The sequence below is a fragment of the Semicossyphus pulcher genome, unplaced genomic scaffold, assembly GCF_022749685.1.
Source record: "Semicossyphus pulcher isolate SPU_LCO1_2020_fin unplaced genomic scaffold, fSemPul1.0.p SCAF_4, whole genome shotgun sequence".
NCBI classification, from domain to species: Eukaryota; Metazoa; Chordata; class Actinopteri; order Labriformes; family Labridae; genus Semicossyphus; species Semicossyphus pulcher.
The window spans coordinates 27,983,000-28,004,564 of NW_027211715.1; the positions used below are offsets into that span (position 1 = coordinate 27,983,000).

The window sequence follows — 21,565 nt, forward strand, 5'->3', positions numbered from 1 at the left end:
GTGTATCTCATGAATTAAGTTTGATGCAGAGGATGCATGGATTGAATTATGCTCCAATGTGTCAGTTAAAAGTTAGTTAAGGCTAGCTGTTACTGCAGCTAGTGACGTTTACCTTCTAAAAAGTGAAAGTTATAGATGAAGATCTCAGTTTGGTTCTCTTTGGCGGCACCTATGGCCATAAACGGTAATTGCAGGAGCACACTTCCCAGATATCCAGACAGTGTTGCATGTGTGACGTACACGGTTGGCTCCGGTTGTAACTCTTGATTTTCCACGCTGACGGTCGCTTTCCTTTTTAGACTGTTTGCTTCATCTGAGCGTCGAGTTTGTTTCTTTTTCTTTGGATTTTCACTTATTTTTGAAGTTGTATCTGTAGTCATCTTTTCTTTGTTTGTTCAGCCATAGTAGATTACTGTTTACTCGCAACACTTGCAGAGACCGGAAAAGCAGACGCTTAGCTCCGCCTACCCTCACTGGCAGACCAACCACTGCTGGTGATGGAAATCGCGTCACTGACTGGGCGCCACTTGTGATTTTTTCTGTGAAAATCGCACCAGACACCCAGTCTGTAATTATGAAAATGCAAAGGCTTTCATCAGTGGGCCATAGGCTCAATTCAGCGATAGATCGTGACTTAACAGACATTTATTTACATGAAAATCTAGGCTAGGCTAACTGTTACTGTAAGCCACCAATTAGTTAGCTTACATAAAGCAACAGTAACATTATTTGAATAACGAGAGGGGTCAAGAGGCAGCATATGGTGTGTATAGTAGTGTAGAAATGGCTACTAAAGTTTGCATTTGCTCAGTAAAAAAATCCCCTAACATACATTAGCATAAATTCATTTGACTGTATCTGCAGCTGTGTCTCAATTCAGGGGCTGCAGCCTTCAAAGTATGCGGTCTACGAAGGATGAGTCATTTGTAGCCTGCGTAGACCACTAAAGCCGAACTGAACTGGTCTACGGAGGATTTCCTGTTTGCGTCACCAGCCGTTCCCGCCCTTACCCTTGCTGCTCCAGTCACCTAGCAACAGGTATCTAGCTGGCAAACTAGCATACATCTAAGCTAGCTAACATCACCAACGTCACATACTTTAACCTATTAGTTTAAAGACCATTTAAAGTTTCAAGGCCCCTTTCATTTTTTAACATTTGTTAAAAAAGTTTATTCCTCGGCTGTTTAAGGGTCCGCCATCTTGTTTGAATTGGCGCATAATGAATCTGGAATGGATACATTGAGCTACGAAGGATGCACTCGATGGATCCTTCGTGGCCCGGGAAAAGCATATGTCGTCCGCACCTGAACGAGCCTTTGAAATGGGACAGCCCTTGACGTGCGGCTGTGACACAATCCTTCAAATATGGCCTTCAAAGGATGCAGCCCCTGAAAAGGGGCAGTGTGTGTAAGTGTCATATTCTCTGTTAATATTTAAGTGGTTGAAGTGATTTTGGTCATTATATAAATAATAAAATATCCCAAGGGTTCACTCTCCATGTAAAATGGTTGTGTATGCACCATATAGGGAGGCCATATAGAACCTAAAAAGGTTCAATATAGGACGACTTTTTTTGAAGGTAAATCCATGTTTTTCCTCGGTTCTCGGTCGCTTCGTTTTATGCTAACCTTTTCTAATGAGCCACCTGGAAACATCAAACATCTGAAACTAAATATTCAGCAAGAACAAAGAAGTTCACTCCGCCTGCTCTGAAGCTGTAGCTGACGTGAGCTGTTTGAAGTTTCAAGTGGGTGAAATTTCCAGCTTTCATCTCAATCAGAATTTGATCCCTTTGTTCTTCCTTCAGCTAACTCTCTGTGGATAAAGTGACACAATATTTCTCCATTATTATAACAAACCAGGCTGTATTTGTGAAGAAGGAGAATATCAAACTTATCCACAAGTAAAGAGCCTAAAGGTAATGCATATCTTTGAGCAAGAAGACAAGACTTCACTTAGGATTCACGTAGGATTAAAAGCTTGTTTATCATAATTGTGAGTGTTTATGCAGTTATGAGTTAAATGTGTAACTTTATTCTGAGTTGCTTTAATCATTTTCTGTATTTTCTAAACTGCAGCAGAAACAGTCGGGAAAAATAATCAGGTCATTTCTCAAAACTGACAGTTTAAGTGACGGTTGTTTGATTTCGGCACCAACCTCAGCCTCATCTCGCCCAGTGGGACTGGAGTGAAAGCAGCCAGTCACATCACTTTACAAACTGGGTTACACACTGTTACACACACGCATATGTATCACACAACACTATGCACGCACATTTGAAATAAACAAATAAAATAAAACGAGCAGAGATAGCCGGCTTTGTGCAGGCATCACAAAAGTTTAAGGTTAAATGGAAGTGTAATTTCCTCAGCATAATTTAAGAACACCAGTCTGTTTAGCCGATTCCCGATTGAACACGGTTAATTAAAGTCCTGAAACAATGTAAGAGGGAAAGAACACAAAAGGAGATTAAGCGTTAGGGGGCATGGGGTCTCTGTTATAAATTAGATGCATTGAGAACATGGCTGGAATACTGCATTAATCCTGCGCTCTGTTAATCGAGGGCTCCACCTTCATTCTATTATTATTATATTCTATGTGTGAAATTAGAAAAAAAAAAAAGATTTTCCACTTCCTTATTTTTTTATTCTTCTTACATAACTCAAATGTTAAGCTAAAGGAATCATATAAGAATGAAACTTACTGCTTTACTTACTTACTATAACAGCAAGTCAATGAAGACAGAATCAGACTATTAAACATCCAGAATATCCTGTTCAGGGTCGTGGGGGGCTGAAGCCTACCCAGCTGTCATTGGGGCGAGAGGTGGGGTATACCCCGGACTGATTACCAGTCAATCACAGGACTGACACATACATACAGACAACCTCTCACGCTGACACCTACGGGCACTTTAGAGTCACCAAAGAACCTAACGAGCATGTCTTTGGACTGTGGGAGGAAGCAGAAGGCCCACTCTGACCAAACCGGGATTCAAACCAGGAACGTTCTAGCTGTGAGGCAACCCGGAGCATTTTAGCATCTTTTAGCTTTTTGTTCTGTTTAAGTGCCCAAAACTTTTCTTTGCTTACTTTAAATGCTTTACGTAGAAAAATGCAATGTACACTACCTGCCCAGCACCACAAAGCAGACAGAACATGCTAGCCAGCTACTAGCTGATAAACATAGTCGAGCATTTAGCAAATAAAGAGACCAAAAACAGAGATAGAAGAGACTAAATAGTGGATTTACACTTACTATGTGGCCAGGCACAGGACATTAAATACATTCAATGTAACTGTTGGCTTAATGATTGTTGTTAATGGATCTAATGTAAAGTAATGTAATGTAAACTAAATCAAATGTGATCTTTAGGTCCCTATAGTGTGACTAACCTTTCCTTAAAGGACGATTATTTCAGAAAATAAGGCCATTAAAAACATTTATAACTTCTACTTTCATCACTATATTCAAAGACCTGCAGATACCCTGTTGCTGGTTGCTTACAGCTGTGGCAGGTGGCTCCTCTGTAGCCGCTGTTGGAGCAGTTACAGTGGAAGGTGGTCCATGACTGAGTGCATTTTCCTCCATGTTCACAGTGACTGGGGGAGCACCTGCGAGACAGACAGAGACACAGATACAGACAGAGAGAAAATCTGACTGTCAGTCAAAAGTTCTTTAAAACTTTCTCAAGGATGTTGATATGAAGGCTTTGGCGCACCTGACCGTCTGATGAGCAGGTGTGTGGGAGGGACCTGAATGAAAGCAGCCTTAAAACAAAACAAAGCCTGAATCCTTTAAAAGACAATATCACAGGTCGTTATTTTGGAGTGGAGCACAAACGCATGTTCTGAGAAAAAGCTGGATTAAAACATCCCTTTGTTACTATTGTAGACAAAACTTTTGAACTGCATCCAAACCAGCCTCTCAAAGAACAAAGACACCGTTTATCAATTATTTTCATTTTTAATTACATAAAACAAACACCTTTTTCCAGACATAGGACCACATTTCTCTCCATAATCTGCTAGACGTGGACTCTCTCGGATGACGATGTTTCTAATTTACCTGGCTGCTAAACTGACTGATAGAAATGTATCATTCAAAATGTGAGTTGCTTCTGCTCGTCTTTTCTATTTTTCCTTTTTGTGTTTTTCCATCTGTAACTACCTGTTTTTATTATGCTGCTGCCTGTCTTGTCCAGGACTCCCTTGAAAAAGACATTGTTAATCTCAATGCGACTTTTCCTGGTTAAATAAAGGTTATTATAAAAATAAAAAAAACTAATACAGAGTATACTCTAAATAGGAAATACACTTTGACCCATTCAGAATGAGTGAAAAATGAAATGCTTTAAACAACATTCTCCCCCAAATTTCTTTAGTTAGGTGCGTACACTTCAGAGTATCAGTAGCCATTTTTAAGATGCGGTTCCACCACAGCGTTGTAACGAAGCTCTGTCGTTATGCCGCCTTTGCCATTTTACACTGGACCAAGCAACGGAAAGTCAAAAGTGACACCCTGCTCCGCCCTGCCGGCTCCAACTGTACACAGACGCTGTTTTGCCTCTGTTACTCTGTGCGTTTTACACAGAAGACAAGGCGTAACAGAGGTGTAATAATCCCGCCTTGAATAGGCAGTGTAAAAGGGGCTATTAATAACATAATGCAACCCCTTGCCTTAAATGTAATACTTAGCAAAATGACTAAATTCCAATCCCAAACCTTCACGCTAACCTTATGTCCACACGCTCAAGGTCCTCACAAAGATAGGAGAACAAGATCACCTACACACACTGAAACAAAATGTTCCTCAAGCACAGCTATAGGTATCCAACAGGACGAAAGAAAGGATGTACATTGAGAGGATTTAGGAATTAGGAAGCATGAATTGTGCAGGATGCTGGAGGAGAAAGAGGTACAGAAGGTGGGAGGGACGAGGTGAGACAGAGGGCGGAGGGTGATGGAGGGGAGGGTGGATGAAGAGAGCAGCAGAGAGCTGGAGGCAGCGACTGGATATCAACTGTGTTTGGACAGTGAACCTGAGGAATTGGGGTCAGGGGACTGTAGATTGAGAAAGGCTGAAAAAGAAGCTGTGTTCATACCACAGAGTTGAGAGATGAAGCTGGTTGGGATCATGGCAGTCAATAGTAATGGATGACTGATTTCTTACTGCCAGAGATTAAGACAAACAAGAGGCACAATGTTCCTGTTATGGTCTTTAAATGTGTTATAGCTACCAATCCTGTCAAGTCCTCATCCAATTACTTTTCCTCGTGACCCCGCACCACTCCACAGTATTCATTTTCTAAATGTATTGTTACAAAGGTTCAGAGCCAAGTCTTGGCAAACCGACGTCGTGCTGGCGGCCACAACTGCAACGAAAAGACTTAAGAAGAAATATTTTATTTGGGTTTTTACATTCACAATTGTTTTGGATCTCTGTGTTTTCTATAGGGTTTACTGACTTACATAACCTTTTAGCTTAGGTTGTACAGGTGCTGTATAACCTAAAGAGCATTTGATACTCCAAGAAACTACTTCAAAATAAACAAACACACTAATGTAGGTACTGACGGAATATTTCTATTGCAAACTTTACAGTTTTGAAGACAAAGTTGAACAATTTGGGATATACACAGAAGTGCTTCCACACTGGCAAGAGGTATTTCATGACTCTGGTGTATATGAGTTTACAGCCAGCAGCCAGTTAGCTTAGTCTAATAGACAGGAAACTGAGGCAAAGAGTAAGCCTGGCTCCGTCCTGACGAAGCATCAATGAAGAAAACCTCAAGTTTTGGTTTTATAGTGAATGACGGGATCAAATTATTTTCTTGCAGGATGCAGGCTCCATTGATTGCACTCGACCAAGAAATAGTAAGACCCCAACATGTACTAAAACAGCAACATGTTGTTAATAAACGTTTTTAACATGGTTTTTGTTCAGCTTAAGAAAGCAAACGGGTGAGCTTGGGACAGAATGTTTTTCTTTGTTTCCAGACTTTATGCTAAGCTAAGCTAGGTAACTGCTAACTGTAGCGGTATATGTATCATACTTACATAAGTGATAAAACAGCAACAATATGACTCCTGCCTACCTGAACGCCCTCATCCAGGTCTACACTCCCTCCCACCCACTACGCTCCACCAATGAAAGGCACCTGTTACTCCCATCACAACAGGGCCCTAAGTCACTAACTAGACTCTTCTCCCCAGTAGTCCCCACCTCTGCACTTAATGATATTGAAGCGATTGATGATGATGGCATTGTGGTTGTTGTTGATTGGGATATTCATGATGATGATGATCATGACTATATTGACCCTGTTAATGCTGATAATGATGGTTAAAAAATAAAGAATTAAGCCCTGTGCACTGCCAGTTGGCACCTGTGTCCGATCGCACTTGAAGCTGTTTTTTGGCACTTACTGACTCTGTTCCCTCCTGTCTTGATCGTTGCTTGTGTTGTATTAACTCTTAGATGTACGTCGCTTTGGACCAAAGCATCTGCTAAATTAAATTTTAACATTGTAACATTGTAAGAGGACATAGTATAAGTAATATCTTCTCATCCAACCCTCAGCTAAAAAGCAAATACTCATCTAACAATATCAAATAACTAATTGAGGAGGGTAATTACTTGTGTACAGTCTCCATCCTGATTTAAACTGTTAAAAACATGTTATTTTAAGGCTCTCCAATGTTCAAGTAAACACAACTTTTCAAAGATGTTCCCTTTGCCAAAATGCTTAATCTTCAAACAAACAGATGCACCCATTTTTCTGGATTTTCCAACATCCACTTTGTCCCTCCTCCTACTGCACTCTGCAAAAGTTCAGAAAACACAACTTTTCTTGGCAAGAGCCATCTGCAGCCACAGTGGGCCGCTCTATCCAGCAGTGTTGGCGGAGCTTTCTGTCATTGTCTCAACATCCTGTTTGCTGTCGGCAGAGTACTGCCACATGCAGCCTTAAACAGGAACACACAGAGAGAAAATATAGACAAATTAAGGAACATGAGCCCGGGTCAAACACTGAACTGAAGCCTGTATCACATCATCTACAAGCTGCTTTTTTCAGGGTTAAACTTTATTATTACTTACTATTACTTTACTATTAACACTTTGTCCTGGAGAAATCTTTAGAGAGCTCCTAGCTTGACTAACAATTTGCAATGCAAGACGGCAGCATACTGCACCACCGCTTAGATCACAGGACTCTGAGTTAAACTAGCAAAGAGACTTTGTAGCTTATCTAAAAGTTTCCAGCCTGGTGTGACAGTGTCCCATAACGTAGCTTGGATCACAGCGCTCGCATCCAATCTCCCTGATTTCCACTACTGCCTCAGGCTAAACCAACACGGTGCAGCACCTCCCCTGATCTGCACACCATTACTGGACAGGTAGACTGGGATGTCCTACAAAGGCTTCAAATATCTGCAGTCTGCAGAGCAGCATGACAGAGGTAAGTTATTTTATCCTTGCAGTCTGCTCTGCACCTGGTCTTGGATAAGCTGCCACATCACAGACACACACACAAACTGGAGAGAGTCTGGGGATGAGTGCATGATGGGTAAGATGTGCAGTGTGTGTGCGTCTGGTCACAGTGAAAAACAAACATGTCATAAAGTCACTGGCTGGCAGACAAGCAGATACACAGACAGGCAGACACAAGAAGAGGAGTTGACCTTCTGATGACCTGCGTTCTTTGTATTTGTGTGTGTGTGTGTGTGTGTGTGTTTTGACAAGGTGTATTATTAAGTTGTCAGAAACATGACAGAAGAAAGAGGTCAGAATTACTGCCTTCTGACAGCTTAATCTATCTCCCTTGAAAATATGAACTCACACACACTCATACAGGGAGGAGAGAGGAGGCCTGGACGTGGAAGTAAGTTCACAGACTTCACTGTCTTGGAAAGAAAGTGTGTCCAAAAGGTGTCAGTATGTGTGAACAAAGTGTTTGTTGAATCGCTGAACAATTGCGTTGAACTGAAAATCCAACACTTTTGTATTTTGTCTCCATTGTTACATTTTTTATTGAACTCTTTTCTCTATGGTAGTAGACTTTGCACCCTGCCTTTGAGCGCAACCATTCACAATAGTGTTAACCAATTTTGCTTGTCGACATGGTCGAAAGAAACTAGTTTGTTTCCTGCATACTCAGGCCTAGCAACTTTTCCCAAACTGTCAAACTATTACTTTAAAGGTGATCCTGTATTTTCATTTTTCCATTGCATGCTTTGACTACTGCAACTCCCTACTGGCAGGCCTCCCTGCATGCACATTCAAACTTCTGCAGATGATCCAGAAAGCAGCAGCGCGACTCGTCTTCAACCAACCCAAAACAGCACACGTCACTCTACTGTTCATATCCCTCCACTGGCTCCCAGCAGCCACAACAAAAACAGCTCCTGCCTACCTGAACACCCTCATCCAGGTCTACACTCCCTCCCGCCCACTACACTCTGCCAATGAAAGGCACCTGGTATTCCCATCCCAACAGGGCCCTAAGTCTCTAACTAGACTCTTCTCCTCAGTAGTCCCCCGGTGGTGGAACGAGCTACCAAACTCCACTTGGTCCGCAGAGTCCCTTTCACCTTTAAGAAGAAGCTAAAGACCCAGCTCTTTATGAACACCTCTGACCTTAATGATATTGATGCTATTGATGATGATGGCATTGAGGAAGTTGTTAATATTGACCTTCTTTACGCCCCGTGGATTTCCTGTCGGCACCAGTGTACGATCGAACTTGAAGCTGTTTGTTTGCACTTACTGACTTTGTTCCCTCCTGTTTTGAACGTTGCCTGTGTTGTATTAACTGTCAGATGTACGTCGGTTTGGACAAAAGCATCTGCTAAATGAAATTGTAACACTGTATCGTTGTAACTACTTGTGGACCTCATAATGTGTTTTTCACTGTATTTAAGTATGAATAAAAAAACCTAAAAAACAGTTTCTGAAAGTTTCCTCCATTGGCATCTATCAATCTCACCGTGTAGCTGTCCCCTGTCGTTGCATTCCTAAATTCTAATCTCTCTGTGACAATTTAGAAAGCGCTTCTTCCCTTTTATGGCTTTGATAATCACCTTGAGTGAACAAGGAAATGAAATGCATTTGCCTCTCAGTGATTTTTAATCCACTTAGCAGCACAGACAGTCTTTTAGTCTCTCCTTAGGAATGCACTTCGGTCTAGCCAGTGTGTTAAGTGGCCAAGAATAGGATATCTTTGCATTAATAAATGGCTACTGGTGCTTCTTTTTAAATCCCTGATTTCCCCTGTGCCTCTGGGAGGGATTTTTCAAAATGATCTTTTTCATTCTGTGCTATAAACAAGTGATTTAGCCGCCCCAGAGAGATGGTTCAGATTTGGAAACTTACATAACTGTGTGCGGAGGGAAGAGTGCGGATTATGATATTATCCTCCCCTCGAACTTTTCCTTGAGTGAAAAGCCCCTGTGAGCAGGCTGTCAGATGGTATTTTTTGACATCTCAATTTCTCTTTGCACTCTTTAATAAGACTGTTAGGGGACACCCATCAAATGCAATATTTTCTACTCACCTTTCATTCACCCCTCCACTTCCTATCCATCTGTCCTTCTGAGCCCACTAAAGAATAATCAAGAACTTTGAAATGTATGCTTTACACTTTATATAACATAAATATGTACCTAAATAGCATGAACAGATTCACAAAGATACATTTTGCTTGTGCAGTAAACTCTGAAGCGAGAGTTCAGCCTGCACACTGCAGCGCTCTCCAAGGTCCTGATCCTGCAGTTAGTCAGCAGCAAAAGAGCTGTCCAAGGTACCAGCTTTTGTCCACACTGACAGCCGCTGGGATGCTCCAGCCAATTTGGCATGTATAATATTGATTTTATCCGTCTGGCAAGTGAATCTGCTCCGTGCTGGTATTGTTCTGGTTGCTGAGTCTTAAGTTCGCTTCCCTTATTTCCTCCTTTGTACCTCAGTGTCTCTCAAACAGAGTCACAGACTCACAAGTCTTGTGATATTCTATATTTTTGTGCCTATCGACACTTTACATAAACAGACCAAAAACAAAATTGGATTCAGGTGCTTTCTTTTCAGTCCCAACGTCATTCATAACTCATGAAAATGTAATATTTATGTGTCATGAACAGACTCTCATGCTTCAAAAGCTAATTTGTTGGTCACTTAGGAACTTTTCGGTGTGTGCAAAAGTCTGGCTCGTTTATGTCGAGAAACTTTTTAAGGAGTTCCAGGGCAGAGAGGATTATTCTTCTGATACATGGACAATACTTGATAGTAAGATCATATGGTAAACCATAAGAAAATACAATTTCACATATCATTTAAATCTTAATCTAAAGAATGTCTAGTTGTGCATTGTCACTTGTGCTAACTATAAAATAATAGACTCACCTGTCGATGATGCCACACATATCAATCAGCAAGTGGCTGTAGTTTCCCAGCTGCCTTTCTTGCACCTTGATCAGGTCAACAGGTTGATCATCCAGAGCCAAGAGACGCATGCAGCCCTGAAACACTGTGAAGGGGTTCACACACTGCTGACTGCTCTCCTGGGCAGGACAACCTGAGGAGGAAAACACGTGACAATCGATCAGTGCTTGAAGCTACAGCTTTGCAATAGTTTTCTTGGAAGGATCATCAATAAACATGGAATAAAATTCATCTTAATTAACTAATTTCTCCCCCCAGTCGCCCCACTAACTTATCTTAATTACATTTTCCTGCCTGATGGAAACTCATGGAAACTCTGCAGACCAAGCTCACCCACAAACACACCATTAACTGTGTGATCACACTTCATGTAATCTGGATAGAAAGCATGTTATAATTAATTAAAATCATTATAAGTTCTTTGGACCCTACGTGAAAGTATCGTCAAAATAGTACTAATGACATGGTAAATTTAATGTATGGATTTGCAAGTATTTGTATTTAACACAAGTAATATATTTATATATTTATTATCATCATTATTGTCTTTTTGTCTTGCATCTTTTTTATCCATCACTTGTTTTATCCGTCCTTTACTTTGAGCTGATAACAAGTGAATTTCCCCCAATGGGTGATCAACAAAGTCTATCTTATCTTAAGTAAATTCTAATGTCTTTGAAATGATACATCTTATTGATATCAATATCTCTATGATGTATTGAGCTGAAGCACTCTGGCTGGAGATGCTCTTAATAAAAACATTTTGGTCAGGTGGCACCAGAAGGATTATCACTTCATGTTGTAAATTGCGGATGCCACCTTTAATATAAGGTTTAAACTTGTGATCAACCTCAGGGAGTTAAAAACCACCTTAAAGGGTGTTAAAAGTGCTAATGAATTTTTTTTTAATTCCATGCGTAAAATGCTGCCTGCGAAAAACGCTGAATATTTTTCCACTTCGATGCAAGTTGAGAGTTTTTGCCAACAATGTGACCTTGTGACACAGCATGAAAAAGACTATCACTTGGAAATGGCTATCACAGGAGCGCCCAACTTTATATGGATGTTAATTACAATGGACATTTACAAAATAGAGAGGATAACAGCATTTGTCAATCATAAATTGAAACAATTTACTTCATTTCGGGAAAAATTGATTCACTACGTAACTCCCTTTAGGCCTTATTATAATAAATGACTAACTGTGCTGTAAAGAGATCGCTCCCCACCTGAACACAGTTTTTTTCTTTATTTGCTTGTTTTCCTGTTTTGTATGCACACAGCTCTGGTAAGTACCTTTCGGGACTCATGGCAAACATGTATGTTTGATAAGTAAATGACTAACACACTTGATTAAGAAGTCTGCTGAACATCAATTAAAAAAAGGCCACGATACACTTAAACTGTAACCACAAATAATTATGATATTGTGAAATATTCACAGCTGGACGTCTACTCTGAGTTTTTCATTTTACTATGGATCACCATTACGCGCTACAAACGTGTTCTCCCTCTACTGAGGGAGACTGGATCAGGTACAGCTCAATTAATCAGAGTTGCATTTTTAATGTGGTCACAAGGTTTATTATTCCATGACTGTTGCAGAATTTGTTTTTGTAACAATATCAATATTAAAGTGCGTTTTCATATCACCTTTCATATAAGAACTGCAGCTCAAAGTGCTTTACAATAAGTGAAATAAATGCACATGACGAGGTAAGGAAATGGAATGCATAACATAAAGAATCGGTTCATTTTCCAAGTGTACATGATAATAACCGCCATCTAAGTCCCCTGAAATTCAACCACTCTCAGACAGAGCTTGTTGCTGAACTCCGTTTTATCCATCAGTAAATCATACTCGAGGTTGATCCTGGATGGTGGCATTCTGTGGCCAAATACAGCTCTCCTGCTCCAGGCTCTGCATTGCTCTAATTACAGCCAGCCCGTCAAGCGCACATTTCGACACCTCCCCACAGAGGAGGGAGGAAAGATGAGTCACTGTGTACTGTCACTTTGAATTTTTGAGAGCTCAAAAGAAGATTTTGTTGGAGCTTTTTTTCTTCATGGAAGTAACAATGACGCATGGAGAAAGTTTTTTAAATGCTCAGTTAAAGCACGGGAGTTTCATCTATAACTGTCACTTCTATTTGATGATTTAAAATAGCCTTAAATCACAACTGGAGTCAAACTCAAAGTCATTTCTTTCACTTTGTTCAATAATCTTTGTGGTAGTGGTTAATAAGGACTTTAAGCAGTGACGTACTGTATAAACCATGACTTCTTGGAGGGATAACATATATACAGGAACTGCAGAGTAAGGAGAGGGAAAAATGAAGGACAGGAGACCTTGAGAAGGTGATTGGAGGAGAGGAATATATCTAAAAAGGAAGAGCAAAAAGTAAAATGTAAAACGGGGAAGAGGGAAGAAAAAAGGAGAAGAAAAAGATGACTTGAAGAAAGGAAAGAGGTGGAGGGAGTAGAGAGGGACAGACTGAGCAGCTTTATGACTTCATCCCTCTCTGGGTGGCACTAAACCTCCAAAGGAGTTCTGGAGATGATAATTATAACCTGAGTACCTCCATGAATTTTAAACAGTCCTAAATTTCCATGTCAGCAAAATACTTGAGGTGCATTTTATAATGTTTGCCAAGAGAAGGCTTTTAGTTGATGATAAACACTGCTTGGCAGCTGTCCTGAGCTGTGCCTATAATGTGTTGTGCCACCAAAAGAAAAAGAAATGGAAAGAAACAGCATGCATGTGTTCTTTCATGTCTTACCACCGAAAAAGAGTCGACTCTCTGTGGTCAGAGGAAGTGGGATGCTGGTGTGAGCGGTGGCTCCTTCGTCTTTGTCCACTGTGATGCTCAGCTGATCTTGTCTGGAGTTCAGCTCCACAGAGTGCCACTGGCCATCGTTCAGACCTGAGCCTTCAAGCACACACAGACACAAACATAACAGCAATCCGTTTTTGAATTTTGATGATCTAGCATTGATTTTATGTTCTTTGAAGTCTGTATTTGGCTGCAAATCAGGAGCTCCTTTCATTAACCTTTATGAAGGTGTTTCATCCTCATGGAGCTGTAAAGATTTTTGAATTTGAGGTAAGTTTGGGCGTTCTATTTAAATCACTGCACGAATGACTCGGCAAGTATGGAGAAGCACGTATGAAAAAAAGGATTTTTATGAGCCAGAAGCATCATTTTGACCTTGCAAAAAGTCATCTCTCAAGGTCAACTTGTTAGCTTTTCCTGGGGCTAGAAAGACTGTGACATGTGATTCAAATCCTTTTTGTGTTGAAATGTATTACACATGTTTCAGAAATGACTCCAGAATGGGGAATAGTTTGCACGAGGTAGCAGTAAAAAACTGCAAAGTAAGAGACATCTGATTACTGGGTAACCCAGTTGGAGATAACGGGCATCACAAAGGTGGTTGTGAACTTTATCTGTTAACCCAGGCTTCCTGCTTCAGGCTGTGTGTCGTTTTACACGCCGTTTGACACTTCTGCCACACAAAAATGAACGATCTTCGGATGTCTGCTTCAGTCAGACTGTTTAAATGAGAAGCGATGATGAAAAGTAATCTTTAGATGCTGTGTCCTCATCGTTATTTTACTGTGTGGGTGATCTGCTGAAATTTAAAGTGTTAATTTTACCTGAAGCAAGCAGGTAAAAACGAGAGAAGAGGAAGACTGGAAAATGTCACTAAAACTAATAACCATTAGATATTAGACTAAATCTAAGATAGCTGCCAAAATGACATAACCGAACAAAAAATAATCACTTTTACTTTAAAAAACATCAGGATTGTCTGACCTGCGCTGAGCTCCAGCTGGGCCCTGCCAGCTTTACTTATCTGCAGGCGAAGCCTGGCCTCACTCAGGTACAGCCACACCGTGCCCTCCTGCTGCGGGAGGTCAAAGGTCAACAGAAGCCCCGCCTTGTTCCACGTCCGGAACTGCAGTGCCACAGAGACGACACCTGACGACCACGACTTCAGTCCCGGCAACTGCAGGAAGCTCTGGGGGTTGGTGAACGTCACAGCGACTGAGACTGGCTCAGCACAGGAAAAGGTCACATTGCCCTGACAAAGAGAGAGAGAGAAATGATTATGAAAGAGATAATCAAACATGAATATTCATTATGTGCGGAGGCTGACTCAGTTTGACTCGATGTCACTTGGATGTCACAGAGGTCCCATCAGCAGCTCTCTGTGAAAGGACACCTAACATATTTCCATATTGATATTAGCTGAGAGGCTAAAATAAGCCAAAGAACCTGCGGCATCAGGGTCACACAGCATTAGCACCCATTATTCAGTATTTGTCTCACAGCTCCGACTCCTGGCATGGCAACAGGACAAAACTAGAATTACCACCTCGCGGTTGTATGCCTCTGCCAGCTAGTCAAGTTGAAGTTACATTTCTGCCTGTGTAGACTCTAGATGTTGGAGTTATTAAACAAAAAGGCATTGAGTGTATGTTTTTCCCAAATGGAAGTTAATACTAAAGCGACAGTGAATAGATTCCAGCGAGAAATATGCTGCCCTCACTGAGAGACTATTTTACTGATAGTACTGATAAAGAGCTTTGACACATGATGAAATTATCATCAGCTTAAGTTGAATATTAGCGAGATCAAAGAGCTTTTTGTGGATTACCAGAGGAACAGGAGGCCCCAGGTCCTGGTTATCATCCAGTTAGAGGATGTGAAAAGGGTGGATTCATACAAGTACCTTGAGGTCTAAATCAATAAGAATCAGTTTGATATGAAGCATTATGCTGTCACAGTGAAGTTGACCTGTCATCTTCTGGGTATAAAATGTCATCACTTCATCATTTTAAACCTGCTATAAATGTGTGTGAAATTTTGTCATAATTAGCGTATGAATTCTTGAGTTGTAACCAGAAACGTGTTTGGTGAGGTCACAATGACCTTTGACCTTTGACCATCAAAATCTAATTGAGTCCAAGTGGACAATTGCGCCAAATTTGAAGAAATTCCCTCAAGGCGTTTCTGAGATATTGTGTTTACAAGAATGGGACGGATGAACGGACGGACAACCAACCACGGCTTTCCGTGGCGCGGAGGCATAAAAAAAATACAATGAATACCAACATGAGAAATAACAGAAATGTTTTCAGAAATGTTGATCCTAAGTTTAGAAGCCTGATTAAATTTTCCCGAACGCATCACAAAATCCAAATAACCTATGGAGAGAAACAAGGCACTGCGCATAACGGAAACAAGATATGTTTCGCCCTTTTTTATAATGCACTCAGGGTAATCTCTTACAAAGCTCAATGTGAGGCACAAACTGCAGATCTTCCCTTCGTCCTGTCTCTTTCTTTCCTTACTTTTCCTCATCTTTATTCTCCACCTCCTCTCCCCCCTCCCTCATTCATGTTTCTTCTTCTAAAAGTCTTATTTATATTCTTTACGAGTTTTTTTTTTGCTTAGGGCTGTGTTACTCCAAAATGTGCAAGTGATGACACTCGTGATGATAATGAGGGAGATTATAGTGACGCTGGTGGCAAAGATGATGATGATGATGATGATGACGGGTATAAAAGTTAAGATGATGATGATGCAGATGATGAAAATAACGATAATGATAATAATAACCATGAGTGACCATTAGCGAAGTAATGACACTGATGTAGAAAAGGGAAAAGGAGAAAACAGTGGGAGGAAAACGGCTCAACTTGGACTAAAGTTTCACATTATGTCAGCTTTTGATTATGTTGCTGAGAAACTGGCATATAGAAATAACAAATAAATGGCATGCTCAAAAGAGCAACGCTTTACCAGGATCATGCAAAGGTACCAAACCATTTTTACTTTGTAACTTGTAGCTTAAAGTCGAGGTGAAATGAAAAATGTCATTTTAATCCTTTTAGATCACATCCCCGGTAACATTGTGCATCTATTTGACAATATAGGCCCAAAGAAATACAGAAAATCAATTTCTTCGTATTCTTATATCAAAAGCCGATCATTTTTTCTTCCTGTAAAACAAAATATCACGTGTGCTTACGTAAGCTAGTACCAACCGATTTCAACCAATAATATCATGACATCCACCTGTCAATCAATGTGCAACATTTAGCCGCAGAGCGCCAAGGATGATATGACACGCCCACTTCTCAACGATCAAATCATATCCCTCTAATGATATGTCCCTGTTTGCGTCACCAAACGCTGCTCCCGTCGCCTAGCAACAGGTAGGTAGCGGGCTAACTAGTTAGCATAACTAACTTCACGTAACTTAACCCATTACTTTAAAGATCATTTGTTTCAAGGCCCATTTAGTTTTTTTTAAACGTGTAACGCTAGCTATTCCATCGAGTTGAAAGCAATAACTTCTACATTTAAAAGTGTATTCCTCGGCTGCTTGAGAGTCCGCTGTGTCGTTTGAATTGGCGCGCAATGAATCTCGGGATACGTTGGGCTGCGAAGGATGTACCCGATGGATCCTTCGTGGCCCGGGAAAAGGAGGATGCATTTCTCTCCCGCATCTGAAGGTTTCTTCAAAAGGGACAAGGACTGTAGCCTCTGTATATGGGCTGTACTTATTTTATAAGATCAAACAGCACGTAACACAACATAAGCCTCATATAAGCCTCAGAGAAAAACTAAAGAGCCCCAGGATGTTCTGAACGCTTTAGTTTTATAATCATTAAAAACAAGGTAGAGCACACATCGCTACAGTTACTTTATTGACTGAAAGTTGATCAAAAATGCATGTTTGAATTGATTCAAGCTGCAGAATTAATAAACTGAGCTGTTTACGAAAGCCCTCCAGCCATTGATTTCTGCATTGCTGAACAGAGGTTCTGTCCCTTCAGGCTTCTTGTGATTTATATTTGACTTCACTCTTTTTATGCTTTAGATTCACACCAATTCAAGAGTTAAAGGCGCTCCTGTGACCAAACACTGTTCATGGCAATGGTTCCCAGCCTTAGGTCGGGCCTGGCTTCAAGGAGGAATTTACTCTTCCTGATATTTGTAAAATGTTTACGTACAATGGAGAGTTGTGAAGCTTAGCATAGCTATTACATGCTGTTCAATGTAGACACTGTTTTGCTTAAAATTATCAAAAGGCTGTAAGGTTGGGAATCCTTATTCTGTAAGAAATTATACCAGGACTAACTGATGCCCACTGCCCCATAATTTAAGCCTTACCCCACCTTGACCTATCGTCTCCCCCACTCTAAACTAACATGTCTCACCAGTCACCTTTAAGTCATTCTGATGCCTGCTAAATTGCAGATTTCTATAATGGTGTTAAAGAATGCTGACAGATGAAAACTCACCACCATAGAGACCTGGTGGTTGCTCCTCTTAGCCAGGTCTATCAGGTTGAGGTCGTTGTACAGCAGGTTTTCCAGGCAGCCGTGGAAGTTTCTGTTGGACAGGATGGGTTTCTGCAGTCCGTGGCTTTGGACAGCGCCGAGACTTAGCTGCACAATAGAAGCAAAAATATAATAGAGTGTGTGTAGGAAGTAATGCATAAGTAACCGTCACACCCTGTAAGGCCACAAGCTTACTGTAAAAAGTTTGAGAATGACTTATCTCCATTCTCATACGCCTTCAGACAGAAGCTGTATCTTCATGTTTCATTTGGACAGGTGAGAACACGCATCCGAACTCTGGTGCGCACCAAACTACGGGACCATGGTCCGCCAGAAAAGATGGAACCAACCAAAAAAACTGTGCATTGTATGTTATTAATGGATGCTAATACTGGCAGAGACAGCTACGCAGCCAGGCAGCAAGATGAGTAGAGGACAGATGTGGGGGAGTGACGAGGAAATAGAAATACGGGCTGAAAAAAGAATTTCACAAATGCTTGTGGAAACACAGAAGAACACAGAGGTATTTAAACTGTTCAGTGAGAAACTAAAGGAGAAAGGAACTGATCGAACTGTGAAACAATTTCGGTTAAAAAAAACTGCGACAACAAAACATAAAAGTCTGCGATTGTGTTGAGTGTGATTGAGGAGCGTGTTCGCTCTCTCTGTTTACTTCAGGGAGTTTTCACACATGGAAATTCTGACCAGTTTCCTTGCGCATCAAAACTTTGGTCCGCTGGTAAAAGCTGCCGTGTGAACAACTTTTTGCCAAAAGTTGCATGCAACATTGTAACAAAATGTCTGCACAACCCGGTAAAACGTGTTAGTGGGTCAGTTTGGTGGTTTTATCAAACAGACTCTCATCTCAACTTACTTTTTCACCGCTAAGAAGAAGTGGCCGTCTTGACTCTGCTGTGGGGTTTAATTAATGAGATAGGACCTCATTAAAGTAAGTAATAAGTGCTGTTCCTGTGAGGAAATCAGTAAACTACTAATGCGAAACTTCAGACTAGTAAACAAAGTGTAGGCGGCTGGAGAACTGAACTACGCTACAGGAGTGACTAGAAGCCTTCTTCATGCACCTTTCAACTCATCAGGAGATGAATGTTTGACACATTATAACATTAAAACATTTATTTTTGTTCCCTAAATGCTGCCAGTCTCCTCTCACCTGGTGAATGTCCCAGTGGCTGAGCTCAGCTGGGATGTGGACCTGCTGAGTGTTTTTATCCACGGTGAGGTTGAGGTGAGCGTTGAGCCGCTCCAGCTTCACGTGGTGCCAGTGCTGGTCATCGAGCAGGCTTCCCAGAGACACAAGGAGCTGCCCGCTGGAGGAGGAACTCACACCTGCAACACAGGTGGAAAACAGTTATGGCATCATGACGTTGCAAACTACAACCTAAAAAGAACTGTGTCTTACAGCCAACAACACTTTTTGGATATATTTGCCATCTCATCAGCTTAGCTTTGAATCAAACTGTGATCAAGGTTGTTGAAACTTATGTTTCTAGTACTATGAGTCACATAAAAGCAAGTGTGCAGCCGCCAGGAAGTTGGCTCAAAGACTGTGAGGTGAAGGCTGCAGCTGGCATGGCTGTTTCCAAAGTTCAGAAATACATCTGCAACACGTCTTGAGGTTGCTAATTAGCATGTTCTATAACTTTTATTTCTTTCAGTACAAAGGAATGTGTTGATGTTTTTGATGATACTGCTGATCTGCAAGACACAGATCATACTCTAGCTCTTCAACTATTGTTTTTTTTCTGTAAAGTGATTAAATAAATGAGATGTGTTTATGTGTGAGCATTAGATGTGTTGGAAACAGCTCTTCTTTTATTATTATTTAAAGACCCCCTCCAGTGAAAATCAGGTGTTTAACCTTGTAAACATCTCCATGTGGTGTTCTTCATGTGCTACAAGACACATCAGGGACGACATCAGCAGTCATCTCCATGGCTGGGCCTGTCTGCTTTTAAACTGCAGTGTACCAAGGACAGGCTGAACAACACGTTTTCAGATTGGCGGAGATAAGGAGCCAATCATGTTAATGGTTGGGGTGACGGTGTGCATGTCATTATGTGGCAACCACTTCAACGATGCGCGAGCCAGCTGTAACCATCATTGTAATTTTTGCAAACTCACTACTGATTACTAACATTAACGTTACTACTGCTAATTACTACATTTCAAGCTAGCTAAGTGTCAACAAGTTGCCACTAAACGATGGCAGAGACGTGTTTTGTTTTCGGCTGTATTTTTACAGAAGGAGAAACGTATAGTGGGAGGGGACGACGCAGATCGGGGAATTTTTAATGAAGGAGAAGGAGGAGATGCTTTGGGAGGATTTTAAGGCAATTAAACATATTTTGCAGAAAAAACACATCAGACACACTTTATTATTTTAAGCAGAACATTCTCTATGTCTTAAAACATGCCTGGAGCTGCTCTTTTATGGTCTAATTATTTATTTAGGTTGGTGAACTTAATTCAGCTAGTTTTTATATTCTCACAACTAATGAGGAGGCAGAATGGATTTTAAAGATGAACGAGCTGAAAATCTTTTAAAGTGTGCATATATTCATAAACTTCAGACTGAGCCCCCTGTCTTATAGTGTTTATGCTATGCTATGCTAATCACCTCCAGGCTCCATCTCCATGCTTTAGGACATGAGAGTTCATTTCAGTGTTTCCCAAAATGTCCATCCCTTCCTTTCATTATTAGGCCGTTTCATAAGGCAACATATTTGGTTACAGCATGAACAAGAGGGAAAAGAGAGGAAGCGGTCGATACTAGAAGTCTGAAGGCAAACAGTTATACAACACGAGCATTTCATTCATGAAACTCCTCTCTTTCTCACTCTGTCAGTCTTAATTTCCCTCATTCCTCCCATCCCTGCATGCCTGTGAGGACTGTGTGAGGCAATAATTACTTGATTTATCCGTTCTGAGTGGACTGATATTGAATGCTCCTGCCTACGAGCTGTGGAGTCTGCGCTGAACATTATAGTTTCCACTCTTCAGGAGTCTGCTGTTCCAGACAGCTCCCTGGGGCAATATCACCTTATCATTCTCTGTCTGCTATTCCATTACGGCTCTTTGCTCGAGCTCTAAATCTGTTTATGAAGGACGACAATGACAGCTCTTATCAGGAGACGGACTGTTGTAATTGTTTCAGCGTCACTTGGTGCTACGATTTAAAAGAAAAAAAACAGCTTGGCTGAATAAAAAATAATGTACTTCCCCGAAACCAATTCTCAGCTTTAGTCACAGTTGGGAATTGATTTCATTACCATAAAACAATCTGAAGAAAAAGAGAAACAGCAGAAACACTGATATTCATGGCAAGAGTGTTGCAAATGAATGCATACATAAACAGAGTTAAAGTGAAAATCTCGAAGATTTTAATTTACATAAATGCCTGTTAGATCATTATCTATGGCTGAATGAGGTAACACAATGGTGATTGAGCCTATGGCCCGCTGATGAAAGCCTTTGCAGAATTACAGACTGGGTGTCGATGGCGACAATCACAAGCGGCGCCCAGTTAGTGACGTGTTTTCCATCACCCAGCAGCAGTAATCACGATGTACCTGGTTCGATTCAGGCCGTGTTGCACGTCATCCCTCCTCTCTCCCCTTACTCTCTGTCACCTCTTCACCATCTTCTATCAGGAATAAAGTTAAAAGTGGCCAAAAATACACCAAAGTTTGCAGTTTATCTCAGCATGTCCTCAAAGGAAGACAGAGTCCTCAATCGTTCATTTCCCTCTT

At 41.0% G+C, this 21,565-nt stretch overlaps 1 protein-coding gene across 1 annotated transcript in view; it reads right to left on the minus strand.

Annotated features, from left to right (window-relative positions):
* LOC138606856 (contactin-associated protein-like 4) overlaps positions 1-21,565 on the minus strand; it is a 76,180-nt gene that overhangs the window by 38,265 nt on the left and 16,350 nt on the right. Inside the window, exons 4-9 of the mRNA XM_069679324.1 lie at positions 18,967-19,142; positions 17,757-17,903; positions 14,257-14,524; positions 13,219-13,368; positions 10,400-10,571; positions 3,509-3,615 (exon numbers count right to left, since the gene is read on the minus strand). Of these exons, the coding sequence (XP_069535425.1) occupies positions 3,509-3,615; positions 10,400-10,571; positions 13,219-13,368; positions 14,257-14,524; positions 17,757-17,903; positions 18,967-19,142 (1,020 nt within the window). The remainder of the gene's footprint in view (positions 1-3,508; positions 3,616-10,399; positions 10,572-13,218; positions 13,369-14,256; positions 14,525-17,756; positions 17,904-18,966; positions 19,143-21,565) is intronic.